Raw genomic sequence first — 27,937 nt, 5'->3', positions numbered from 1 at the left:
TGTAGATAAGTGATGTTGTCCAAGAAACAGTTAAAGGCACAAAATGTTTAATAAAGCACAAAATGTTTAATAAAGTTCAAACACAAGAACTTTGAGGTTAAAGTTACTTGGGTTGACTTTGGGATGAATGAGGCACTTTGGTGTCAGGTATTGTGATTATTACGTCACCAAGGACGGCAGTAACGGAGGGGCCTGCTGTCAGTTCACCGTCTGTGTTTCATCATCTTAAATACTAAAACAGTGTCAACTACGTGTTATATATTAAGCCAAAACTTGGGTTAAAGTTGGTCTTTTTGTTTTCACAGGTGGAGGTCACCTGTGGGTCACAGTCACTTTGGCCAAAGTCTCTTATAGTAGTCACAGCAGAGCCTCAGACTGCCTGCTGTTGACAACACTCGTGCAGGTACAGGGTGATGGAGTACTTCAATTACCACTACACTTGTCTGCGTTACCTTCCTTAATAAGGTGACGCGCAAACTCTGCCACGTGTTCCACGCCCCGTGATGACGCCACGTGCAGGTTATGTGCCGTCACGCGCGGGTTGATGAGAGCATTATGAAGCTCAGCCGCACCTGAGGAACAGGCGGCCGCCGGGTCCCCTGAAGCAGACAACATTCCCTTCCAAAATTCATTGCCAGGCATAGCATTACCGTCCCAGGCGAAGGTGGCGACGAGAAGAGTGCCAGAGGGGACGGGCGCCTGCATGTCCCGCTCGGAGAAGTGCACGGTGACGCTGGTGCCGGGCATCACCTCTCCGTCACTCGTCCCGCCACACGACTCAACCTTTATCCAGCTGAAGTCAATGTGGGCGATGTGCGAGGTGTCGACGGCGGTCAGCGCAGCGGCCCAAGCGTCCACATACAGCTGGTGCTGCTGGGGGGTGACCAACCAGCACCCTAGGCCCAGCCCCACCACATGCACATACGCCTTCAACCCTGAGGCCGCCGCCCGCACCCCAGCCTCTACCAGCAGCGTCTCCGCCGACAGCTGGATTCGGGCCTTATACACCTGGGTGTTGAAGAGCATCCTGGACGACAGGGAGATGAAGCTTCCGTCGGGAGCCTTCTGTGCCTGTTCCCAGGTTGGGAGAGGCGCCGCCCCCCACAGCCGCCCCCACTCCCGCACCAACCACCGCTTCAGAGGAGGATCATCACCAAAGCCGCGGTCACGAGTGTTCTGGTCGGGCGATACAATACAGTCTTGCCATTCCATGACGCCCTCACGCTCAAACCTGGTGCCCACCATGCCCACGATGACGCCCTCTGACTGGTAAGTGCCCGAAGCACCAGGTACCCCGCGGTTGTGGCGGCCCCCGGGATTGACGAAGCATGACTCGCTCGACACACACACCAGGGCTGACAGCTTGATCTCGTCGTAGCTCATGTACTCCTGCAGACAGAGAGACGGCCGCTCGTGAGAATGACCGATCTCCTCGAACCCGTTGCAGCCGTCAGTACCGTCACGCAGGACGAAGGTGTCGTTGGGGTTGAAGAAGACGACGGGGCGCTTCTTGAGGAGGCGGTTTACCAGCCCCAGTAGGGTGAGGGATGAGTAGAGCTCCCTGAGGAACAAACAAACCTTCAGTGGAAGCCATCTCTCTCTCTCTCTCTCTCTCTCTCATACTGTACCATAATACAAACATAATACAACAAAACACCCACTTCTCCTTCCGCCTGCCGTAGATTCGCTTGTAGTGGAGGAAGGCCGCCAGCAGAGGTAAGACCCTGGCGTGGACGAGAGGGTAGGCTGAGTTGACCTGCTCCTCCAACTTGGCCCGTTCCTGTACGCCTTTCTGTGGCGGAGGTGAGGTACAGGTAATGGAGTGAATGATAACTATGACAATACTACTACTATCACAATTACTACTACCACTATTGCTACCACTACTACTCCTACCACTACTACTCCTACCACTACTACTCCTACCACCACTACAGGAACCCCTCCACCACCCCCACCTTCAACAGAGTCTTGAGTCTGGCAGAGTGAACGGGGAAGGCCACAGGGAACTGGTCACTCAGCGCCATCACCTCCTCCAGCGCCACCTTCGGGAGTCGCTCTACCTCCGCCAGCTGGGGCAGGTGTTCCTTGAGGAGCTCCTCCATGGACAACACCTGTTCAGCCTTCCCCTTATCGGTAATACCGCTGCTCATCCTCACACACCTGTTGGTCACACACCTGTTGGGATGAAGAGGTGGGTGATACCTGATACCTCTGTGGGTTATATTTGGTTTATTATCCTGACGGTAGTTTGCCGCCAGGCGTTGGACAATATAACAATACACCTAGCTGCATTATCTATATAAATGCTATAGTATACACCTATATACATGCTCTACTGTATACTAACATTGTCTATATACAGTCGGAGTCAATATAAACTTATATAACGATTTTACTAGATAAATAACAATCTATATATAGTACAAATGGTGATGATTCGGCTGATAAAGAGAATAATGACTGATATAAACAAAAATATATGGGAACATGTGACCGATCGCCCAAGCGGCTAACGAGCCGATCAGTGATTAAGAGGATAAAAGAAAAACTGTGGCAAGACAATGACAAGAGCCTACGTTCGGGGGTCTCCGTTTTCTGTGAGCTGTGAGGCGGTCGACAAGGAGAAAACAGAACAAATCGATTTATATTTATCGTTAGGCTTTTTGTTTCAGAGTTTAGGTCATATATGAGAGTATGAGTTTATATTTTATGTTTCAGTTCAGCTTTAATGATAGGTTAAACTCCAGGATTATTAATATTAAAGTTAATAATGAACCAAGTTTGCTGGCGTCATCTCGTTGAGCTTTCACTCAAATGTTATGAATTTCTTCTGACTCGATATTCATGAAAAAGTCTAATAATATCATATTCACAGACACATTTCTGGGGGAATATTGTACAGCGTTGGTTTAAGGGCTAACTTTTTCGGAGTGAGAGTTGTGAACTCTTGGAACAATCTGACTGAGAGTGTGGTGACGGCACCGAGTGTGAGCTCTTTCAAGACCAGACTTGACCAACACTGGAGCAGGTTCAGGTACATTCAGGAGCCAGTTCATGCCCAGTACTTGCCAACAGTGTGTAACAGAGACGTGACCGATCACCTAAGCGGCTAACGAGCCGATCAGTTGCGTGGGGGACAAAAGTAAAAAGTAAAAGTAAAAACTTTCAATTTGTATCTATCGTTGCTGAAAGTCAAGCGTGTGGTAGCCATGGAGACTTAAGTTTCTTAAATTTTGACTTTCTTTAATTTTATTTTCGAGTGTTTTAAAAAAATCACCGAGTATATGTTTGTGTTTCTATGGACGTGGAACAAGTTACTGTTATTTAGAAATTTACATAATACGTCAAAAGTCTGTCCTTCCTTCACTATATTTTCCACATCTATAGGTTTGATAATTACACAAACTGGACACCACATATAACTTGAGGAACGATGGCGATGGTACATAATAATTGATATAAAGAAACGAAATATAGAGAAATTATAATATACAATAGTTATCCAAGAAAGAATGCAAAAATTTCAGACCTGCTTATCTCATCATAGAAAACGATTACTAAGGCATTTTTCCTCCTGCCGCTCGACAAGCAATCCAAAGTGATTTACGTAAGGCTGTTGTAATCAGTATCTCAACTCTTTAAATACTGTCATCGTGTTTATACTACCAATGAAACTTTCGTGGATATCTTACTTCTAGCTGGGGGACGAGGAAGGTAAGTGTAGTGTCTTCCTTGGCGGTGCAGTGGCAAGTAATGATTCAACTCTTGACTCATACAGAAGGTGACACATCCCACACACACTACAACATATCACGTGACGAAAGATCGATATTATCCCTGGGTAGTTCTTTTAACTTTATACGTACATATAAAGAACTGTTTTTCGAATAATATCTTTCATTATTTAACGCTGCCATTATACATCCGACCGCTACCTGAGTGGTGTTGGTATTACTGTAATCCGTAGAGGAGATTATAAAAAAAAAAATACATTGGAAACAAGTGTACAACGAGGATAGCCCAAATTGGTCAGTATGTATCTACTGAGATTAATATTTCACCTAAAGACTAACCACCCTAACACTGTTTTTGAGGATAAGGTTAAGTTAACGTCAGGAAATTCGTCAGATGATCCCATATATAGTATAATATGACGCAAAAAAATTTATATAGGTACATACATTCACATAAACATACAAGCAATCACACATATTAATACTATTCAAAAAGTTTACACACACACACACACACACATGGTGCAATACAGGGTAACTTGTCAACACTAGACTAATTTCGCCACGACTCTCCAGCTCGGATACTCTCGCCTTAACCTAGCCAGCCATCCTCCCCTCCCATTGTAACTTGCACCATCTCGTGTTATCTAGTCTACACCCATGCCGAGGTCTGCTGGGCTCGCTGTGTCACCCAATCCTTTCGTCAGTTCCCTACGACCTTAGAGTGAAGAATATCATCTCATCTCAATTATTTAACTGATTGATACAGTATTTATCCGGAGGTGTATTGGCAACTGTTGAAGGTAAGTTGCCAGTTGTATTTTTGTCGTGGTTTTACAGAATCTGGCTTCAATAACACCTACCACTGGGGCTGGTTCGCGTGTTTTAAGGGTCCCAGCCAGTGAATGAACGTTCTTTTCACCTTCATACCGTGTTCACTGACTTCCTCCATCCCCCTCCAAAGCTCGCAGTCGCCTTTCTCTTTTAATAAAACCCAAAGTTGTATTATCACAGATGATGTGAGGGGAGTAGGGCAATAGTAGATGAGAAAGAGGTAAGAGAGATGAAGGAAAGGCCAAATGTGAAAGAAAGATGACTAAACATAACCTCTTCATTTTAAACTTCTTCAGTAACGCCTTCAGGAGCACCATGGCCGCCGCTGGGGTTCTCGAAGAAGCATGGGATGAAAAATTGGTGAAAGATTACCTCCAGAAAGCCGCCAAAGTGACACCTCCTCCTAGGGTCGACCACAAGCAGTTCATTGAGGCCAGCAACAAGTTCCCCGTCAAGTTCCCAACACAGACAGCCAGGGTCCAGACACACGTTAAGGTAAGGAGAGTCGTAGAGGGTAGACGGCTCCTGTAAACACCACCGACGTTGAAGACATGACAATGCTTTTTTTCTTCTCAGTGACACAGTGTTTCCGTGACCAATATCTTAGGTCAGTAGGTTTGGAGGTTATAAGAAAATGTGACTACAGATAGAAGCGATTATTATTTGTTCCTTACTCTAGTTATTTTATTTGTTGTTGTGACGAGAGACTGCTAGGTGTGGGGAACTTGTTTTGAGGGGTTTAACTAATTAAGTATTTCCAGCATAACACAAAAACATCCAAAATCACACCTCGGTAACTCCTATTTGGCGAGTAATTATTATTGAAAAATGTCATTAAAATCTTCCAAGCGTCATTACGACCACTAATTACCCCGCAATCGAATCGTGGACCATAGACTCGTAATTAGCATGCTTAGGAACTGGAATTTAAGAGTTTTAATGATGTTTGTCCCTACAGAACGGGAAGGATGTTAAGAAGTTGACGGAACACATCAACACCGCCCGGCCAGTTCTCCATCACCGCTGTCTGCCGCTGTTTGCCTCCTTCCTCCACCACAAGAGGACCTACGGCACGTCAACAGAAAAGTGGGTCACGTACTGTAGTGTAGATGTTGGTGGGCAGTAAATGTTAGTTAATACTGTATATATACTGGGTTAAATGTAGTGGTTATATACAAGTTAGGTGTACTTAGCGCTTCAAGTAAACAGATGATACAGGTCCTGATGGTAACTCTTCCATTACCTTGTCTCCAGAGCTGTGTATGACGGTATGGACATGGTGGGTCTGGTGGACCGGCTTCTACACAAAAGGCCCATTACATTCTTCGGGCGGCTGGACCAGTACCTCCTGCGGGACACGACTCAGAGTAAAGGAGGCTTTGAGAAGATCGGGACAGACCAGGAGACGCCGCCACTCTGCCTCGCCGACTATCTCAGCTACGACGAGATAAAACTCTCTGCTCTGCTCTCTGTATCCTCGCCCTCCTTCTTCATTAATGATGGCAACCGTAAAAACAAAGGAGTGCCAGGAGCTCCCGGCAGCTACCAGGAAGAAGGAGTGGTTGTGGGGATGGTGGGCGCTAGACTGAAGAAGGCGGGCTTCATGGAGTGGCAGGACTGTGTAGTGTCTCGTGACCAGAACACCAGAGAGGGCGGCTACGGTGGTGTGGGGGAGCCACCTCACCTGCAGCACTTGTGGTCCCACATGTGGAGGACGACACTGCCGGTGTGGGACAAAGTCTCAACTCGGAGTGAAGAATTTTTCAAGTTTGGGAGAGAGAACTATGTCAACGTCCCGGTATACAAGGCGCGGATACAGCTGACGGCGGAGACCCTTCTGGCTGAGGCCAAGTCTCGGGCCATGTCGGCAGGACTGAAGGCGTACATCCACGTGGTTGGTCTGGGCTTGGGTGTGTGGCGAGCTTGTCACGAGCAGGACGCCATGTTTGTTGACGCCTGGGGAGCAGCCCTCCAGGCCTGCGACACATCGCAGGTGGCTCATGTGGACTTCAGTTGGATTGGAGCTGACCAGTGCCAGGGTGTGGGCGACGGGGAAGTCTTCCCTGACACGGGCGTTGTTATTCATTTCTCCAAACGATCACTGCACGACCACGTGCCCAAAGGCACCCTGCTGGTAGTCAGCTACGCCTGGGACGGCAACGCCTTCCCCGGGAACGAGTACTGGATCGGTAAGCTGGCGAGCACTGGTGACGGTGCCGCTGCCTGCTCCACGGGCGTGGCCGAGTTGCACAACTCTCACATCAACGCCAATGTGTGTGGCACCAACCTGCACGTAGCTGGGCCCTGGGGTGTGATGCACGTGGGGGAGTACGCCAGTCGTGCCCTCAGTAAACTGTCCTCACACAAGAAGCTCAAGATCACTCCAGAATAACAATAACTTGAGTATAACTTTACCTGGGAAGACCACCATGACGTCACCACCATGAAGTAATCAACACAGTTATAGCATCATATAAATTGTTAAAATAAATACGACTCCAAGGAAGCACAACAAGTTAAGTCATATTGTTATATAATTCTGATGAGGATAAATGTTGGAGAACAGGAATAAAATAAAATTGGAAAAAAGTTTCATTCTCTGAGATTTTCCTTACAACTTCCTTGATCTGAACACACGAGAGTAGTGACCAGACTCCTGACACAAACATGACCTAATGTACAGTAAAGCGTTTAGCCAAGACTTCTTTATCAAGTTAAATTAAGATGTTTGGGATAATACTTTCTCTAGTCTTACTCCTTCAAGCATTACCTCTCCTAAGATGACTATAATTATGAGCACACAGAGATAGAGAGACACTTTTCCTCTTAACTAGCAGTGTATGAACGATTCTTTTAGCAAATTCATATAAAAGTTCTAACCCAACTAAACCAAACCTAACCTAACCCAACTAAACCAAACCTAACCTAACCGAAACACAACTATTCTGACTTTCGTAACTTGTGTTTTAATGAAAGTCTCTAACGAAGTCATTTTAAGTCAAGTAAGAAGCTGAATAACCTGAGCTGGCACTGAAATTACCCTGTGACTCTACCTTAACTACACACCTTTGTTATCCTCAAGGTGTGTGTGTGTGTGTGTGTGTGTGGTACCTCATGTGTGTATATGTGTGTGCGGTACCACGTGTATGTAGTACTCAGCCTATGTGTGTGTGTGTGGTACCTCATGTGTGTATATGTGTGTGTGTGTAGTACTCAGCCTATGTATGTGTTCGTGTGTGTGTGTGTGTACATGAGTGTTAGCACATTCATAAATAACCCGAGTGGACGGTGTATAAGGTTGACAGGTCGGTGTTTCTGAGGTGCATGACACATTGTGGTGTGGCAATGGTTCCCGAGTACCAGTCCCACGTTTACATGTTGTGGTGTAATCGATGGTTTACTTTCTAGGAAGTATTGAAACCTCGACTAAAGGCTTCCATCACTATACATACGTGTTTATACAGACGAGTGTGGCCTTGTGGTGTATAAATGACGAATAATGTGTATATATATATTGTGTATATTTAAAATGTATGTGTGTTTGATAATGGGTGAAGGTTGTGTTTAGTGTATTCTGTTGTATACCATTATCTAGTTCGCTACGACTTTTCTGTACTACTAAGGATTATTCTTCTGTAACACCACCACGACTTCTCTAGTAAAACCATCCTACGACCTTCTCCTACGACCTCAGTTTAAGTATAGATTTCCATGTATTACCCTTCCTATGATCCTTCCATGTCTCTCTCTCTCTCAGTAGTCATTTCCTGCCTCACCTGTGGTACCGAAAACAATTACACTAATGACAGGTGCGGTAGTGGTGGTGGTGGTGGTGTCCCTTTATACACACTGCTACTTAAAAAATATCCTAAGTTAAGTTTGTTATTCATCCTTAACCCTCATCCCTTAATCCCCCCCCCCTCTTCTCTTCCCTTACCCCCCCCCCCATGACCTTGCGTCCCTCAATCCCTAGTATGGAGGACCTAAATAAGTATGTTTTTTTTTTTTTTTTTTTAGGAAGGAAGGTAGAAGTCCACCGAACTTTCGCACACCACCACAGACCAGCCTCGTCAACACCCCCGTCTACCTCCTTCCCTCGGGGCTTCTCCCTCCTGTTGTCATCGATGGAAATTTAAGACAATTTTCTGGCTACAATTCCCATGGTTAAGTTTGTTTGTTTTGATCTACGCATCCCTCGCCTCCGCCTCATGGTAAAACAACACAACAAAATCTTTACCTAGGTTGTTTTTAATTATAAGAAATCAAACTCTTCTTGCTAGCACCTGTCCTGCGCGATAGCTACTGCGCAGTCAATGCCACGGTAGAGCAATTTCCACTTTCACTATATCTACCAATCTTTTTTAGACTATTAATCTATATCACTTAAGTATCATATCTCTTTTAAATTCCGTATGGGGGTTTTATTTCGTGATATTAACAAAAGATGAGGTTGTAAAATGATAGAAACGGAATGAGAAATAATGAAACAAAACCCCACTGGTCCCTCGAGCTGGTGGTGGCGACGCTGCCCACAGGTACTGGCGGCGGTACGATCACTGTAAACTAAAGTTCCTGGTACCTGGATATACTTCACCTCCAAGTGTCCCCCGATGGTGAGTGTGTCGCAGTTAGAACTCTAAATAACGGAGCTGTCTCACTGGGTTTGATTTTGACCCCCATCTCGTTCCGGTTTAAGGAAGGCGAAGTGATAAAACCATTACAATTTGAGGTTGCCTGGTGGTAAGGGTCAGCGGGGAAGGAGATGACTGACGCACCAACACACACAGGTGAATCAACGAACGACTGGTGAATACTACTCACGTTAACAGGTGTTCCCAAGGGTGGTGTAGAGCCAGTGCATGAGTCACACATCACCCTCACTTTCACACAGAAAATAAACGAACTACATTAAATTATCCTTCGTCTCCTCCTCAGAAACGAGTATTTGTGTCTCATTATGATAAAGAGTTACTAGAAAATTCCATTACACCAACGAGGAATAACTTACGTGTGTAGTGAAGGTGGTGAGTGCTGGAGACTGGCGTTGTCGTCTTCACAGGCGGACGAACACAAGAAGCGACTCTCGCCAAGCGCTCCCCGGCCCCTCTGTTTACATTATGGACCCATACTGTTTTCTCATCTCCCCTGGGCCTATCAGTTACCCCTACCTGACACTCACACAACGACATACCTGTGAGTAATTATCTCTGCATCATTATTTACACCTGAATCATCCAATCAAAAGTGTGAAACAATTTTAAAGTTTTTTATATAGGGAGTTTTTCACAGGTGTACGGTAAGGAAGGATAATAATCATTAGCATATGTTCGGTGGGTCAGGTGAGGCCTCTCTCTCTCTCAGTGAATATTTTATCATTTGGTGGAAAAAAAGTAGAAAATCGACTCTGTGAAAGTTTGTAAAAGTATGGAAATGTTTTAAGTTTAACAAGTAAAGAAAAGGTGAAATGTTCATAATACTTAATTAATATTTTTTAGTGTTTAATTACCAATAGATCTTGATGATGGACACATACAGGCCAACGGGAAGATATAAACATTATTGTACACATAAGGAAAAAAAATATGAACGAAATAAAGTGAAAACGAAGAAAATTGTAAACATGTGAAGAAATATGAATAAATTAACATATAAATAATAAATAACTAAATTAAACACAGGAACCAGAGATAATTAATTAGTAAGAACAAAACAAGTGGATAAGATTGAACTACTGAAATATTGAACATTGAAGAACAGTCCTGACAGGAAGACAGATATATACAACAGGAAATTGATAAAAAAAGGAATCAACAACACTTCGGGGAAAGAGATATAACGCTAAAAAAAATTATTAAAAGAAAATTAATAACAGTCGAAGAAAAAATTGAAGTGTATTATAGTGTTTTGAAGTCGGTTAGGATAGGTTAAGCTTTAAGTGAAATAAGCTGGAGTGGAGATTCTTCAGCTTATTATATACAAAAACACCAGAAAAGTGATAAACTAACATTCATAATCATCTACAACATTATTAATAACTTAACATTTACAGCTTCTGATTATTATTATTACTTAAACCCCACTACATTAGGCCTGTTTCCCACTCACCCAACCCTCCTTATCGTATTAATAAAACTTGAAGACAAAAATACTTATTTATATCAACTAATTAAATCATATTCAATAAATAAATAAAAATTATGTCATAGATAAATACCTTAAACTTTTGTGTGTCTTATGAGTGTTTTAAAATTCGTAAATCTAGGTAAACATCGTGTTCAAAAACCAACATGGTGGTGGTCCAATGTTAAAAAAAAAAAACAATATATTTTCCATCTAACGAAAAATATCCACTTTACGTCAATAATTTCCTTTTATATATCCACCATAATATGTACATGTATACAGGGGCAATTCTAGGTTAATGATATACAATATACATAAATAATTAACCTTGTGGAGAGAACGTGCATAATTTCAATGCCTCCTTCACCCGCTTCTACAGTAGGGCCCTGAACTAATGTATTGTTCCACCATTAGTACCACACCCAAAACTGTTCCATTCTCTTCATTTCCACTCTTGTTGTTCCACCATTTGTACCATTCATACTTATACATTGATCCACCCCGTACAAAAGTGCCAGAAACAATCCACCTCGATTGTGTGTGTGGACAACTAGTGGATGAGTCAGACTGGCATAGAACGTGACGTGGGTAAGGATAGTGATGATGGTGCAAGGTGGTGGTGGGGGGTGGTGGTGGTGGGGGTGGTGGTGGTGTGGAGGGGGGTGGTGGTGGTGGGGTGGAGTAGTGGTGGGGGGTAGTGGTGGGGGTGGTAGTGGTGGTAGGGGGTGGTGGTGTGGTGGGGTGGTGTGTGGGGGGTGGTGTGGTGGTGGTGGTGGTGGTGGTGGTGGGTAGGAGGATGTGGTGATGTTAGTTAACCTCGTAGGCATGTCCCTTACCTGGAGCTTTAATGATTCACCTGCTGAGTGACACCTGTTGGTTACTAATAGATGATATTAGTAGTAGAAGTAGTAGTAGTAGTAATAGTAGTAACAATAATAATATTATTATTATTGTTGTTGTTGTAGGCAGAACACACTAGGCTAAAGACCTGTTCATAATAGTAATTAACAACTTACCACACAGGTGACACGAAGCTAATTCTCGCCTCAGGTAAGTGGCCAGGTAGTATATAACACCGTGTGGGCTAATTAACACGCTAGGAACACCAGGTACTAGGAGAACATTCCAGAAACACTACGTCATCACCGCCATTGTTGGTTGACGCGTGACGTAAACAAAAACAAGTAAATTAATTTAATAAAAATACAAATAAAAGAATAAATAACAACTTCGAAGATTCAGTGCTATTTAATCCAGTCTAGAATCTTTTTTATGTAACCCTGAAAAAATCTATTTATTGTAAAGCCATTTATTGAAGAGGTGTGAGTTTTTATTGAATGGAGAATTAGGAAAGTTTTGAAGTGGGGCGTGAGAGAAGGTCCCCATCCTCCTCGACCCAGTCACCCCTCTCCACCCACGCACTCCCCCATCACCCCCACCACCCCCCTCCTCACCCCTCCCCCCCCTCCCCACCCATCCTCCCAACCCTCCCACCCACATCCCCCCCCCCCCTCCTCACCCACCCCTTCTCCACCCACACCCCTCCCCAGTCCCCCATCCTCACCACACCCCTCCACCCACTCCTCCCCCCTCCCCACCCCCCTCCTCACCCCCCATCCCACCCCCCTCACCCAACATCCGGGGAAGCTGTCACTAAAAGTCTCCACCCAACTATTATTTAAGCCGCTCTGCCTCTCCCGACCTGACTGGTAATGTTTTAACAGCGTGAGGGACGTTTAACCTCCCCCCCAATTGACGCTACTTGTAAAAAAAATTGATTAAACGGAAATTACAGTAACTATCTTACCAATTTCAGGCCATTGTAGTAGTGAAATTGGGTCACCACAGAGATAGACTATTACAGTGACTATTTACCAATTTAATTTAGAGGTTTAATGGTTGTTAATAGGATTAGATCGTATTGAAAAGTGATGTAACAGACAAGAGTAATTGGTTTTATGACTAAGGGAAGAATAATTACAGATTACAGGTACAGATTACAGGTACAAGAGCAGTATTTAGTACATATAGAAGATAAATTGTCCATATATTCATTCCACATAGACACACACACACATATTTATTCTAATCATCCCAATGGTATATAAAAACATTGTTTGCAAGTCTCATAAAGTAAACAATATCTACCTGTGATACACCTATTGTTTGCACTACCCGGGTACAGTGTCACCTCGGATCTGTGCCAATCAGAGTTTAGTTTTGGCTATGTAAACAAAACGGCCAAGATCTTTGTTTACAGGTCTTGTTTACATTCAATCGTTTGTTTATTAGTGAGTGAGTAAAAAGGATTCTCTCTGTAGTGTGGATCAACTGTAGTGTGGATCAACTGTACTGTGGATCAACTGTAGTGTGGATCAGCTGTAGTGTGGATCAACTGTAGTGTGGATCAACTGTACTGTGGATCAACTGTAGTGTGGATCAGCTGTAGTGTGGATCAGCTGTAGTGTGGATCAACTGTAGTGTGGATCAGCTGTAGTGTGGATCAGCTGTAGTGTGGATCAGCTGTAGTGTGGATCAACTGTACTGTGGATCAACTGTAGTGTGGATCAGCTGTAGTGTGGATCAGCTGTAGTGTGGATCAACTGTAGTGTGGATCAGCTGTAGTGTGGATCAGCTGTAGTGTGGATCAGCTGTAGTGTGGATCAACTGTACTGTGGATCAACTGTAGTGTGGATCAGCTGTAGTGTGGATCAGCTGTAGTGTGGATCAACTGTAGTGTGGATCAGCTGTAGTGTGGATCAGCTGTAGTGTGGATCAGCTGTAGTGTGGATCAACTGTACTGTGGATCAACTGTAGTGTGGATCAGCTGTAGTGTGGATCAGCTGTAGTGTGGATCAACTGTAGTGTGGATCAGCTGTAGTGTGGATCAGCTGTAGTGTGGATCAGCTGTAGTGTGGATCAACTGTACTGTGGATCAACTGTAGTGTGGATCAGCTGTAGTGTGGATCAGCTGTAGTGTGGATCAACTGTAGTGTGGATCAGCTGTAGTGTGGATCAGCTGTAGTGTGGATCAGCTGTAGTGTGGATCAGCTGTAGTGTGGATCAACTGTAGTGTGGATCAACTGTAGTGTGGATCAGCTGTAGTGTGGATCAACTGTAGTGTGGATCAACTGTAGTGTGGATCAACTGTAGTGTGGATCAACTGTAGTGTGGATCAACTGTAGTGTGGATCAACTGTAGTGTGGATCAACTGTAGTGTGGATCAACTGTAGTGTGGATCAGCTTATACTTGCAGGTCACCAGGTGGATCCAGGAGTCATTTTGTAGGTGTACATAATCCACGATCCATCAGTAACCTTTTGTTGATCCTCTACAGGTTGGGGAAGTAAGAGAGACCTGAAGCCAGTACCACAACTACCACAACTACTACCACAACTACTACCACAATAACTACCATCATGGGGTGTAGTCTTCGAAGTGTGACGACATGTGGCCTTGTGTTGGCCATCCTTGACCTGGTGAGTTAGGTTAAAGACAGCCAATCAGAGGCTTTGGGATAATCTACGTCATCAATAAATAACCAATCATCTTCCTTGACCTGGTGAGTTAGGTTAAAGACAGCCAATCAGAGGCTTTGGGATAATCTACGTCATCAATAAATAACCAATCATCTTCCTTGACCTGGTGAGTTAGGTTAAAGACAACCAATCAGAGGCTTTGGGATAATCTACGTCATCAATATATAACCAATCATCTTCCTTGACCTGGTGAGTTAGGTTAAAGACAACCAATCAGAGGCTTTGGGATAATCTACGTCATCAATATATAACCAATCATCTTCCTTAACCCTTTTTGTTGTAGTGATTTGACCTTTAATGACCTTTCAGCTACACGGATTGGGAACATTGGCGTTCTATGGATACCAGTTCCATGTTCATTATGTTTGCCACTGGAACCACGGCATACGCTGGTGCCAATATTACCTGCAGGAGACAAGTGAGTCCGTCTGAGTTGCCTGGTGGAGGGGCAGGGAGTCCTTTAGTTAGGATGCTTAGTCTTCAGATGAAATATATTAGGGGTCTAATATTCATGTGATATATTAATTATTGTTGTTGTTATTTCGTGAGGACTAACCCCCCCCCCTCCCCCCCTTCAGATCACAGCGTTCGAGTCAACATTGGCATCGGGGAAGGCGTGGTGTGTACGATCTTCGCCTGTCTCCTCATCGTCAGCCTCTGCAAGGTAAGTCAGTTATTGTTTCATCTATGTGTGACGTTATGGCGGGACTGGAGGCAGTTTATCTGTGCCCACCAATGAATTTTATACCAATAGTTATTTTATCTAGGCCGTGTATAGTGAAGATGTTATATTGGCTTCAGTTTACGAGTTGTTGTGTGTGAACTCTTGGAACAATTTGACGGCACCGAGTGTTAGCTGTTTCAAGACCAGGCTGGAGCAGGTTCAGATACATTCAGTTCATGCCCAGTACTTGCCAACAGTGTGTAACAGAGACGTGACCGATCACACCAAGCAGCTAACGAGCCGGTCAGTGGCAAAGAGGATAGAAGCAAAAGTGTGTGTGTGTGTGTGTGTGTGTGTGTGTTTTGTTGTTGTTTCAGTACGTGTATACGATAAATAGAGAGACAGAATGGCAAACAGAACGATGTCTTGGGCTATCCTTCATTGGATCAACATATTTTATTGCTAATTAGAACTTATCTGTGTCTTAGATCCTGGTTAATTAATAATTATACACAAAATATTCACAAACTCAACCCTACTTGTCATTTTGAGTTAGTCCAGTCAATATAAATTTCACAATACCTGATAAAATATCCTCTTAGTATTGTACAAACTAAACATTTAGAGGTAGATAAAGTAATGCTAAATTATATGTCCCTGAAACAGTAAAGGTTACACGCTGAAAAAAAAATATCGACTTATAGTATTAAATATTCGTGTAGTTCCTCCTAAAAATAACTATGAAGAAAACGAGCGTGGGTGAGTCGAGTCCGTTTTCTGTAATAGAGACCCGTAACACTAACTAATTTAACCAACATTTTACTCTACAAAATCGTCATATAATTTTACATTGGTTCAGCGGGTACATATATAGTGTAGAAATGCAAACGATATATATATATATATATATATATATATATATATATATATATATATATATATATATATATATATATATATATATATATATATATATATATATATATATATATATATATATAACTTATCATCTTATGATCTACAGACAAATGAAAAACTTGTTCTTGGTTTTGGTAGGAAGTTTTCTATCACTCAACGGTGTGTTAATCCGCTGACTATTGCTAAAGGTTTAATCAACCTGGAAAAGAATAAGTCGTCAGATGTTACAAATGAAGATATTTCCATAGCTGAAGGTTGTATACATTATGTTTTACATAAAAAATTTGTTTCAAACATTCCAAAAAGATTTGAAACAGCCTTGATAAACTTGAAAAGAAATAAGAATATCCATATTACCAAGGCTGATAAGTCTAATGCTATTGTTATCTTGGATAAAAGTGACTACAATGATAAGATGAATTCATTACTTAGTGATGAAAGCACGTATTGTGAGCTTACGAAAGATCCCCTGGAAAATATTAATAAGTTATCTAATTCCAAAATGAAAATATATATACACCTTGTTTTGTACTTCCCTTCAGTCTGTACTCACCCCTGAAGATGTGAATTACACGAAAGCGCTTGGGAACTTCGTGTTTTCTTCTTTCCTTGTGGTTATCAGCATATACCTAGATCACGCGCACCTACAGTGATTTACTTGCATATATATATTCCAGACATACAAACAATGTGCATAGACAGTGCAGGTATATTAAATAAACCAAATTGATATTAATCTAGTAGAAACATCATTAAAAATTCACACTGGCTAAACATCTAACCACCTCGCCTCTCCGCAGTATAAGCCGTGGTTGACGTGGCTGTGGCTACTGAAGGCGGTGGTAGTGGTTATCATCAACGGGTACTTCATCATCATATGGCTCATGGAGAAATCCCGCCACTACCACCAGTTCTGGGACCGTCACAACTACGACCAGGACGGGATATTCTTAATGGCGGGAATCGGACTGACCACGGTAGAAATCCTCATCATGTTTATTTTCTGTTGTGTTAGCGGCTCCTTCACTTACAAGGTGAGATGAGAGTGAGTTTAACGGGTGTCAAATATGTTAATAGATGTTTACTGAGTGTTGAGATGAGTTTGGTTTACAGGTTTGGTTTACAGGTTTGGTTTACAGGTTTGGTTTACTGGTTTATACGGGTTTGTCTGTAGGGTTTCAGAAGGTAGATGACTCACTTCAGAAGGTAGATGACTCACTTCAGAAGGTAGATGACTCACTTCAGAAGGTAGATGACTCACTTCAGAAGGTAGATGACTCACTTCAGAAGGTAGATGACTCACTTCAGAAGGTAGATGACTCACTTCAGAAGGTAGATGACTCACTTCAGAAGGTAGACGACTCACTTCAGAAGGTAGATGGTTCAAAACTACTTCAACGTGTGTGTGTGTGTGCGTGTGTGTGTGTGCGTGTGTACCTGCAAGTCAATGAGTGACTCGGCTGACGAAATACTACAGCTGTCATCACTTTTTTTCACGAGAACCTCATTTTGTTGTAGCTAATGACGTGGTTGTGGTTAGGTGTTGTGGTTGGGTGGTTATTGATGTAGTTGTTTCTATTGTGGTTGTTAGTAATGGTGGTTGTTGTGGTTGATGTTTGTAGTGAGTGTTGTTGTTATTGTTTTAGACAGAGTAGTTGTTGTGGTGGAAGTTGTGGTAGTGGTGGCAATAGCTGTTGTGGTTGTTGTTCTTCATTTATGGTAGAGAACGTCCTGGTTCTTTAGGATTATGGTATACGTTCTCTAAGTTATAAAAACCCAACCCCTTCCTCCCTTGGACCCTCTGAACGCCCCCTGAACGCCTCTAAATGCCCCTAAACGCCTCTGAATACCCTTGAACGTCCTCTGAACACCTCCGAACGCCCCTGAATGCCCTCTGAACACCCCCGAACGCCTCTGAACACCCTCTGAACACCTCCTGAACGCCCCTGAATCCCTTTGAACGTCCTCTGAACACCCCCTGAACGCTCTGAACACCTCTGAACACCCTGAACGCCTCTGAACATCTCCGAACGCCTCTGAACACCCCCGAATGCCTCTGAACATCTCCGAACGCCTCTGAACACCCTCTGAACACCCCCAAAACGCCTCTGAACACCCCCGAACGCCTCTGAACACCCTCTGAACACCCCCGAACGCATCTGAACGCCCCTGAATGCTCTCCATCACTTATCGAGAAAACTTAACCAAGCAGATCTAACACCCTTATCGCAGAGGCCCGCTGACTAACCCTCGAGGTACCCTGATTCACTTCCTCTGGTCACTCTCCCCGCTGTTGCTACACTACGTTCACTAACCGACACTGATTCATGACTTAAAATAAAACATACATCTTAGAATATAATTTCCTAATATTAACCTTCAAATGATATAAATGACTTAACTAAGGTTCATTCATTGGTGAGTTTTATGGTTTCGTTTATGGTTTGTTGTGGTTTGAAGAATAAAACAAAATAGAAGCGTTTCCTGTGTTTACAAAGATATTGGCTAAGTTGGAGATTATATGATTATAGAACACAATGGTTATTTCTCTGTAATATTTGTAAGGGTTGAATTCTTAATGTCTTTATGTAGATGGTCATTTAAAGCTGTGATTGAAGTGGATGTAATTGTTCGTGACTTTAATCTGATGTGATAGTTGGAAATATCACAGGAGTTTTATACCGTCAGGGATCTCTCAGCTAGTAGACGGGGGAATAGTTCAGTTCCTAGTTAAAGTTTGTCGTGGGAGGGAGGAGGGGGGGTGACTTTTGGGGCATGGTTGAGATATTGGAAGGTCTGTCAGCTTAGTGTGTTGGAAGGGCTGTCAGCTTAGTGTGTTGGAAAGGCTGTCAGGTGACTGTGTTGTGGTACAGGAAGGGACATATACGTATGGGGGTTGGTTGGGGGATCAGAGGGTCACATGAGGCCTTGAGTGTCAGAACCCTGTATCTGTGTGTTGGGTGAGGCAGGAAGACACAATGGAGGACTCTGGGTAGTGACAGCGATATTGGGGACAGTCAACCTCGAAACTAAAGGATGAAGGAGTGTCATTTTCTGGAAACCTTTCTTGTTTCTACAGCTTCTACAGGAGTGGGGAGGATATGGCGGTGTGGCCGAGAGACTAAAGTCGTGAGGGAACGTCTCTGTGGGCTTTAGTTACTGCCAGGGAGATTAACCGATCCTAATAATGCTTTTGTTTTTATTCTAATACTGCTGATTCAGGTGTTTAGGTTATGTATACTAATTCCACATTTTCACAGGTATTGTATCAAATGTGACCAGCCATGGCAGTAAGTATGGGCCAAGAGGAAGAGTTTGTGTATAGTAGAGGAGACGACGTTTAGTGGTTGAGGCTCTCTGTAAGACACGTGTAGCTTGGAAGACGGTCTGAGTGCCTCTATACCGGTACTTTCTGAGTGTTTACTGGTTGATCTGTCTCTAGAGGAACACAGGGAGTAACACCTGACGACAATGAAGCTGAAAGCCAGTGAAGTCAAGTGTTAATAATATAAAGAAGATAGTTCCTGCGTCTGAGACCTTAACAAACTCTACAACACAAGTTCTTTATGTTTAAATTAATATATTCACGACATAATTTCCTTTATTTATAGTTGGGATATGTTAAACAGTTTCTTTTAGGATTGGCCAAACATATCTATCAAGTGTCCCTAAGGCAATGTTGTGTTTCCTCGACAGATCCGTAGTCAGAGAGTTCCTACAATGGAGACGGACATCTGAGCACCCAGACCCCACACCCCACCAGCCCTAAAGGGACCCACCACACCCCACCAGCCCTCAAGGGACCCACCACACCCCACCGGCCTCACCTTCCCCTGACGGCCTGGACGACCGATCCCTACTGATTGAGAAGGTCCTCTAGGGCGAAGATCTTACAGTGTGTGAAGGTGTGTTAATCGCCGTCACGAGAGGACCGACAAGCATCACCTCCTTCAGTAGACAAACAATGTGAAGGCTAAGACTAAGATTCAGAACAAAACAGCTTAGTTGACTCTCTTTACAGCTTGATTTCAAACTTTAAGCCTCAGCAAGACTTAAATTCATATGCTGTTTACTGCTAGAGAAGCTTGATGACTGCCATACTAGCTTTACTGCCTCGCCACAGCTTGAGTGTGCGTGTAAGTGTGTGTTGTAGCCGCTGTGGAAGGAGTTTTACCACGAGTGACACAGACAATCGCCACACACACACACACTCGCCAAACACTCGCCACACACACACACTCGCCAAACACTCGCCACACACACACACACTCGCCAAACACTCGCCACACACACACACACTCGCCACCTTCGGTCTCCAGCACCACCAACCATTTAACGTTATTAATTCTCGGGACAGAGGCAATGAACTGTGCCAAAAGTAGAAGGAGTAGCCATCTATAACTACCACTGTTGGGAGTTAAGTTGTTGTTTACTACTTAGGCAGAGGAGGAGGAGACGCCGCACATCGTAACTGGTGGCTTGTTACTTTACATATAGTTAATTGGACTGTCAGTATCGTAGGTATGTGTTATGATTATACTAAACATGTGTGTGTGTGTAGTGTAGGAGCGTCTACATCACCTCCAGCACTAAAACTCCCCTCCCTCATCCCACACCCTCCCACCCCAAGACGCTATACTCAAGATCCAGTGTATTCAGAACTTGTACCTCACCCTTACCTCACCTGTAACCTTACCAACACCTCACCTGTACCTCACCAACACCTCACCAACACCTCACCTGTACCTCACCAACACCTCAGCAACACCTCACCTGTACCTCACCAACACCTCACCAACACCTCACCTGTACCTCACCAACACCTCACCTGTACCTCACCAACACCTCCAACACTCACCTGTACCTCACCAACACCTCACCTGTACCTCACCAACACCACCAACACCTCACCTGTACCCACCAACACCTCACCTGTACCTCACCAACAACACTCCTCACACCTCACCTGTACCTCACCAACACCTCCCCAACACCTCACCAACACCTCACCTGTACCTCACCAACACCTCACTCACCAACACCTCACCTGTCACCTCACCAACACCTCACCAACACCTCACCTGTACCTCACCAACACCTCACCATACATCATCGTAAACACTATCAGGGAATTACAACTCAAGAGACAAAGTTGTAGTTGTGAGTTACTATCTAGTTTATAACTCTTTCTCTTGTGTGTCGGGTGGATGATGGGGTAGAGCAGTGGTTCTCAACCTGGGGGCCATGGCACCCAAGGGAGCCACGGCAAGAATTTAGGGGAGCCACGGCGAGCTGTTATAAATTGTACGTTTCCAAATAATGTTGGGAATCTGAATTAAACAAAACTTGTATTACTGATTTTGACTTGGCAGAAGAGAATTTTCAATCTTTTTTTTGTCATTTTGTTTATCATAGCGACAATACAATTTTAATGTTTACAAACTCTGGTGATAATTGTTTTTTTTTTTTTTACGGATTATTTAAGATTTCACGGGTCCAGTACCTGTGTGTGTGACAGGCGCTGGACCGAGCTGCTGAACTGACTTGTTCAGTACGTGTCCGTGTGTCATCCCTTTGCAAGTGGTGATAGGACCGAATGGGAGGAAAATGAAGGAGGCCACGAGGATGGTGAAAATTCCTCAAGGGGGGGAATGGAGTGAACAAGGTTGAGAGCCACTGGGATAGAGAGTTCTGAATGGTGGACGGGATGGGATAGAGGGGAATAGCAGGTCTAGACATCGGGTTAGTAGGACAGGAAGCGTGTGAGACAACAAAGAATGGTAATACTCACACGTATCCAGATCCTTCACTTTAGGAATGTGTGTGTGTGTGTGTGTGTGTGTGTGTGTGTGTGTGTGTGTGTGTGTGTGGTTACATTCTTATTAAAAATAATCATTACACCTGTTATATCCTCTTTCATCACCTACTACCACCATTACTATCTCCACCTACCACAATCTTCTACAACCACCACCACCACCACCACCACTCAATGTTTATTGATGTTAGTAGTGGCTTGTATGGCTCAACAAGTGGAGGGTCACTGTGTTGGCTTTACCTGTGAGAGAATGCACGCTTATACACGCACCCACTCCAGTATACTGTACAAACAATTACGCACGCAATCAAGCACACACTTCTGCACGCAATCAAGCACACACTTCTGCACGCATGAACGCACTTTCGCTCGCATGAACGCATTTACGCACGCACGAACTCACTCACGCACGCATCAACGCAATCACGCACACATGAACACACTCATGCACGCACAGACGCACTCACGCACGCACGAACGAACGCACTTGCGCACACACGCACGCACTCACGCACAAGCTTTAAGGATTTTCTACGCATAAGCCTACATACGCATATTTAGGAACGCATGAAAGATTCGGGAAACCTGTACGCACACGTTTTCTTACGCACACAGAGTTGAATGTATGTACACACACTTCCAAGCGGGTGTACAGTCGTATCTATGTACACATGTATACACTGTATTTGATACACATAAACGCATGGATGAGTAGTCAGGCATGGTGGTGTAGACAGGCGCGCACACAGAAGCGAGCACTGACACACAAACGCATGCATACATAGCTACGCACGCACGTAATGCACAGCGATGCACGCACACATGCACACACATACTGTATATGCAACAATGCACGCACGCATACGCCGCAATGCATCCACGCATACACCGCAATGCACTCAAGCATTCACAACAGTGTACCCACACACACACACACACACACACACACACACACACTACATAAGTAATTAATTTACCTTTAGGTCAGTAACCCACTTAGCGTGACGTCAGTGTTGTGTCAGTCGCTTAGGAGTAAACAAGATTTATATCGGAAATATGTTGCTGGCTAATTAACGTTTGTTCTACCTGTCTCGTGAATATTTTTATATAAATATTGTTTTTTAAAGAAAGTTTACCTATTCAGTCAAAGAAAGTTCCCCAGCCAGTCATAACCAAGTATAGTTGTGATGTCATCAGTGACGGGAGAGCAATATCTGACGTCAGAGAAAATCATCTAAAGTCGTCATCTGTCGTGTTACATCAGCCCCTTGTAAAATAACGAACTGGTAACTGTTACATGTTATACGTCCCAGTTCATTAGTTCCCGTCTTATTATTTATTTACTGAGTACAGAGAGAACACTTAACGAACACAAGGAAGGATGTTTCGTTACCAAGCGAGAGAGGTGAGGGGCGCTGACTGCCCTCACGACAGAGGTAGAGGGAGGAGATCTTGGCGGGAAGTGAGGCATTACAGAAATCCCAGTACGTCATGACTCCCTTAAAGCGTAGTTTGTTGTAACCTTGGTGTTAGATATCATAATTTTAGGACTTCCGATGGTGTTGACGTCAGCGTGTGTACCCCATGATGTAGCAAACGTCCACCAGGTGTGATCTGATATTCACACCATGATGAGTCTATCTCCCTGGTCGATGTTTACATATAACTTAGTGGGAATTGAGATGGGAAACTCACCCTAGTTTATAAAGGGAAGTAGTGTAACGTTTAGGCCATCTGGTAGTTGTGGGGTAAACTATAATAGTCTTCATGGTGGGTAGTAAATGTTTTTTCAATTTATCTTATTTTTCGAAGGTAATTATCATAATCTAGACACAACACTCACTGAAAATAGGACACTATATCAGGGTATATTTAGAAAAAAACTAGAAATCCAACTAAAACAGAAGACAGAGAAATATACGGGAACAAAAATTAAACAAAACTCCTCCCTGTAGGTAAGGTCGAGGTTTCTGCAAACATCTGGATCCATAGTGTGTAGCGTCTGTGCAGTTTTAATGAAGAACTTTAAGCTAAATCACGTGTTTGTTTGATGGCATTTGGTGTTTGTGAGATCATAAAACACACTCTTGATAATGTTGGTTATATTGAAACACTGAAACCGTTTATAATGATGGTTCAGGTAACGTGTTTGCTTGTTGTTGCATTTAATTAATTGTTTAAGGTTCTTTTGTAGTCCTCTAATGAATCTGAATCATCTTACTGTGTATTTAAGGTCTTGTTGTATTATTTAACTATCAAAGACCCGAATGATTCACTGATTCATTGATTTATGATGTCATCTTGTGTTGGCTGATGATAACGTGTGAACAGTACAATCACCCATGAAAGTCCTCTCGTCTCTCTTGCTGCTTCACCAACCCAGAGATTCAGATTCATGAAACCGAAGCATTTATAGATAGAATAATGAATCAATCTACTGCTTCGGGTTCACGAGTTTGAATCTTCGGGTTCATTAATGGATCAATCTACTGCTTCGGATTCACAAGTCTGAATCTTCGGGTTCATTAATGGATCAATCTACTGCCTCGGGTTCACGAGTCTGAATCTTCGGGTTCGTTAATGGATCAATCTACTGCTTCGGGTTCACGAGTCTGAATCTTCGGGTTCGTGAAGCGGTAAAAAAAGACGATGGGAGCTTTCTTCATTTTCCCGCCCTTTATAAAACTATGTAAATGTTTGACTTGGGTATAAACTATGTACTTGACCCATGAATAATAATGACGGTGACTTGAAAACTATTTAGAAATCGAATCTCTTTATGGATCACCTGAAGATTTTAGAGACTTCCTAGCTAATTTGACCTGATTGACCCTAACGTTAACCTAACCTAACCCTCCCAGGTAGCATTAATTAGAAGGTGAAATAAACTAGGGTGTCTAATCTACAGGTAATTATCTTAATATATACTTGAGCTGAGAAGAAAAATATTGAGATGTTATTATTTAATATACCTGACAATATTATTTTGACAGTCGTTCATAATATTACTATTTTTACTGAACTATATCTCAAGTTTATTGTATTGGAATTACTGTAATATTTTTTTTTAATAATTTAATGTATTTTGTAATTTTTGTTAAACCGTAACTTCATGACAATTTGATTTACAGTGTGTGTGTGTGTGTGTGTGTGTGTGTGTATTTATCTCTCTCTGTTATATAATGTATTGGGTGATAATGTTTTTTACAGATCTCTTTGTACCTGAGTGGAGAGAGAGAGAGAGAGACATTATCTCTCACACATGTTATCCTGGAGTATGTGGTGTCCTCGCAAGAGTTACTAGGCGTTAGTAGCTAGCTAGATCCTGGTCCTAGTATCCTCCTAGTAGTATCGTCCTAATAGCTGTCTTAGATGTTGTACGATATCCTTGTGTTTTGGGGCTGGTTACTGGTGAATTTATTACCATGGGGACTAGTTACACCTGAATACGTCTTAGGGGGCTGGTTACTGGTGAATTAATCCCTATCAAGTCCAGGTACCACTGAATCTACCACGTGTTTACTTTTATCACATTACTGAAACCTTCAAGTTAATTTCAGTAGATGTTTGATAATGTTTATTTTAATGCTTTTGTTTTCAAGTTTGTTTTATTTAGCTTAGTGTTAGGTTTTATATATATAGACAAAAAAAAACTCCAATGGTACTTGCAAAGGAGGAATTTCAGAATGTTTTGTTTTTTTAACCCTAGAAAAGTAATATGGGGTAAAAAAATAAAACCACGTTGAAGTATGAGTTTTTATGTTGAATGTTGATGAATTTGAGTGTAGAGTTATGGTAGTTATGAGTGTCATCCCCCCTGAAGGATGACTCAATACTAGGAGGTGTTGAGTCTTAGCTGTGTGTCAAGTCCCCAGGAGGAGGTGTTGAGTCTTAGCTGTGTGTCAAGTCCCCAGGAGGAGGTGTTGAGTCTTAGCAGTGTGTCAAGTCCCCAGGAGGAGGTGTTGAGTCTTAGCAGTGTGTCAAGTCCCCAGGAGGAGGTGTTGAGTCTTAGCTGTGTGTCAAGTCCCCAGGAGGAGGTGTTGAGTCTTAGCAGTGTGTCAAGTCCCCAGGAGGAGGTGTTGAGTCTTAGCTGTGTGTCAAGTCCCCAGGAGGAGGTCTTCCTGGCGTTTACTGTCATCCTTCTCATTGTTAATTACTTTTTTTTCTTTAATGAATCACCTGTTGTTGATGACAGGTGATAAGGAGGATTTGTTGTGGTAGATGGTGTTAGATCACAGGTTGTTTAATGGTTCAGTTTCTCAAAGGTTCTTATGTCAATTATTCCTCCCACTACCCTACCTGACGTCCCTCCTTCCTCATCCCTATCCCCTCTCCTTCCCCCATCCTCCTTCTCCCTCCGTCCCTCCCTCCATGTCCAATTAAATTATGTAGTATCTTTAGCAGTCATATCACACGTCACAACCGGATATCAGGAATTTGGTGGCGTTGTTATAAGCCGGATTTAAGGTGAAATGGTTGACTATACGAACCTTTTATGAGAATCTGGATTTGTTGTAATTTTTTTTAGTCGATATTTTTTGTACTTATTTGGTGTTGACTTGAAGTGCCTACGGGAGAGACACACTCACTCCCGATCAAAGCTCTCAAGTCTAACCTATAATATGTATTGAGATATATATATATAATAGCCTTTGTTTACTTTGGGCTCAACATGTTGCAACGTGTTATTGATACCACGTGTCTGTGTTTACATTTTGAGCTCAACATGACGGAAGTGTTATTGATACCACGTGTCTCTGTTTTGATACGAGTTAGTAAAGGATATATATATATATATTCTGAATAATGAATTTAATGGTAGTGAACGATTCTCAGAGGCATTTATATAAATCGAATGTATCTTGTGATATATACATTTGTTCCGTAATGTTGATCAAATACCATTATCCTAATTATTATATAAGGAATGTTTATGTTTTTGTATAAGTGCTTGGCTAGAATAATGTCTTTTATCTCTGGCTTTTATATCACTTTGTGTTTGGCCTCTACAAGGGGTCTTTAAAACAGCTGTGACTGGGATACACTAATCCCAAGTGTGAAGTCTTTGGAGATTAGTAGGTCTGTTTTCCCCTGGTTGGACTGTATAAGACCCCTGAAACCGTAGCTTAACTTAACCATTAGAACTAGGGTCTCTTAGAAGTAGGATCCATTAGTTCAGATGGTCCCATTAGAGTTGGGGGCTGATAAATCTGGGGTCCATTAGATCAGGGGTCTGTTAAATATATGGCCCATTAGATCCAGGGCCTATTAAATCCGTGGCCAAGTAGACCCAGGTCCTATTAAATCTGGGGCCCAATCGATCAAGTAGAGATCGAGCACAGAGTTGAGTTTCTTAGCGGCTACAGTTATGATTATTGACGTGTATACGGGAGTTGTTTTGGTTATTAACTGTCGAGGTATCCGCCATATTGGTGTGTTGACGCATTAAACACTCACCAGCTGTGTTTATATTGTGTTTTATTTTATACCATCACCTATATAAAAGATGTGAATTACACGAAAGCGCTTGGGAACTTCGTGTTTTCTTCTATCCTTGTGGTTATCAGCATATACCTATATCACGCGCACCTACAGTGATTTACAGTGAGTCCTCCCCTTTCCGCGTTTAGTTTTAAACTCCCTGTCTAATTCAGTTTTGTCATCATTCCTAACACTATTTCCCTGTAATCTTTCACTTTGTTTACCCGCTCCCACTGCAGTCTCCTCCACCCCCATGCTCATATGTTCTCCTAGCAGTTTAAAGACTTCGATATCTTTTGAACTGCCCCCTCTAGAGCCTCAGCCAGGGTTGCTACTCCATCCCTAGACAGGTGCACCCACACACACCCACCCACACACACACACACAACACACACACACACACACAACCCCCACACCCACCCCACCACCCACCACCCACCCAACCCAACCACACACCCAAACACACACACACACACGCCCACCCACCCACACACGCCTGCCCACCCACCCAACACACACACACCACCCACACACACACACACACACACACAATTATGTTGGAATGAACTGTAGTTTGAGCTGATCCTACCTGCTATTATATGTCTTATTTGTGTCACTTATGTTACTTGTATATTATTTGTAACTCGTAACCCATTCCCCAAATATGTAACTGTATATTTTCAGCCTTCTGGCTGCCAAGCTCTTTCAATAAACCGTTAATTATTATTATTATTATTATTATTATTACACATCAGGAAGCCATACCTACGGTAAATCACACACCTTAAGAGAAACTATTGACCCCCACCCTACATAAACCCGA

The 27,937-nt window shown here is 43.1% G+C and overlaps 3 protein-coding genes and 1 long non-coding RNA gene across 13 annotated transcripts; 3 read left to right on the top strand and 1 right to left on the bottom strand.

Moving 5' to 3' along the window:
• Positions 1 to 57: 57 nt before the first annotated feature.
• LOC121873676 lies at positions 58 to 9,698 on the bottom strand. 4 transcript variants are annotated; one of them, XM_042377356.1, is made up of 4 exons: positions 9,580 to 9,698; positions 1,959 to 2,178; positions 1,662 to 1,792; positions 58 to 1,561 (listed from the first exon to the last, which is right to left on the bottom strand). In XM_042377356.1, exons 2-4 carry the CDS (start codon positions 2,151 to 2,153, stop codon positions 424 to 426), a joined length of 1,464 nt encoding a protein of 487 aa, XP_042233290.1. In that variant the 5' UTR covers positions 2,154 to 2,178; positions 9,580 to 9,698; the 3' UTR covers positions 58 to 423. The 4 variants fall into 4 exon arrangements, with proteins under 4 accessions (XP_042233290.1, XP_042233289.1, XP_042233293.1 ...); XM_042377355.1 differs by lacking the exon at positions 9,580 to 9,698 and adding an exon at positions 9,166 to 9,260; XM_042377359.1 differs by lacking the exon at positions 9,580 to 9,698 and adding an exon at positions 9,151 to 9,237.
• On the top strand, positions 3,474 to 7,166 carry LOC121873677. Of its 5 annotated transcripts, none has more exons than XM_042377363.1 (4): positions 3,474 to 3,717; positions 4,880 to 5,066; positions 5,530 to 5,657; positions 5,826 to 7,166. In XM_042377363.1, the coding sequence occupies exons 2-4, from the start codon at positions 4,887 to 4,889 to the stop codon at positions 6,961 to 6,963; spliced, it is 1,446 nt and encodes a 481-aa protein (XP_042233297.1). In that variant the 5' UTR covers positions 3,474 to 3,717; positions 4,880 to 4,886; the 3' UTR covers positions 6,964 to 7,166. The 5 variants fall into 5 exon arrangements, with proteins under 5 accessions (XP_042233297.1, XP_042233296.1, XP_042233298.1 ...); XM_042377362.1 differs by having other exon boundaries at positions 3,479 to 3,717; positions 4,868 to 5,066; XM_042377364.1 differs by lacking the exon at positions 3,474 to 3,717 and adding an exon at positions 4,306 to 4,540.
• Positions 9,097 to 20,070, top strand: LOC121873678. Of its 3 annotated transcripts, none has more exons than XM_042377365.1 (6): positions 9,097 to 9,184; positions 14,032 to 14,173; positions 14,543 to 14,651; positions 14,812 to 14,897; positions 16,616 to 16,849; positions 19,512 to 20,070. In XM_042377365.1, exons 2-6 carry the CDS (start codon positions 14,114 to 14,116, stop codon positions 19,551 to 19,553), a joined length of 531 nt encoding a protein of 176 aa, XP_042233299.1. In that variant the 5' UTR covers positions 9,097 to 9,184; positions 14,032 to 14,113; the 3' UTR covers positions 19,554 to 20,070. The 3 variants fall into 3 exon arrangements, with proteins under 3 accessions (XP_042233299.1, XP_042233301.1, XP_042233300.1); XM_042377367.1 differs by lacking the exon at positions 9,097 to 9,184 and adding an exon at positions 9,252 to 9,358; XM_042377366.1 differs by lacking the exon at positions 9,097 to 9,184 and adding an exon at positions 9,656 to 9,764.
• A 1,311-nt stretch (positions 20,071 to 21,381) lies between these two features.
• Positions 21,382 to 25,742, top strand: LOC121873680. The gene is made up of 3 exons (XR_006090293.1): positions 21,382 to 21,685; positions 24,765 to 25,475; positions 25,515 to 25,742. It is a non-coding gene; the product is annotated as an uncharacterized LOC121873680 (long non-coding RNA).
• The last annotated feature ends 2,195 nt before the right edge of the window (positions 25,743 to 27,937 follow it).

This window comes from Homarus americanus, unplaced genomic scaffold (genome assembly GCF_018991925.1).
Source record: "Homarus americanus isolate GMGI-L3 unplaced genomic scaffold, GMGI_Hamer_2.0 scaffold43895, whole genome shotgun sequence".
NCBI lineage: Eukaryota > Metazoa > Arthropoda > Malacostraca > Decapoda > Nephropidae > Homarus > Homarus americanus.
This window is presented reverse-complemented; position numbering and strand designations above follow the sequence as displayed.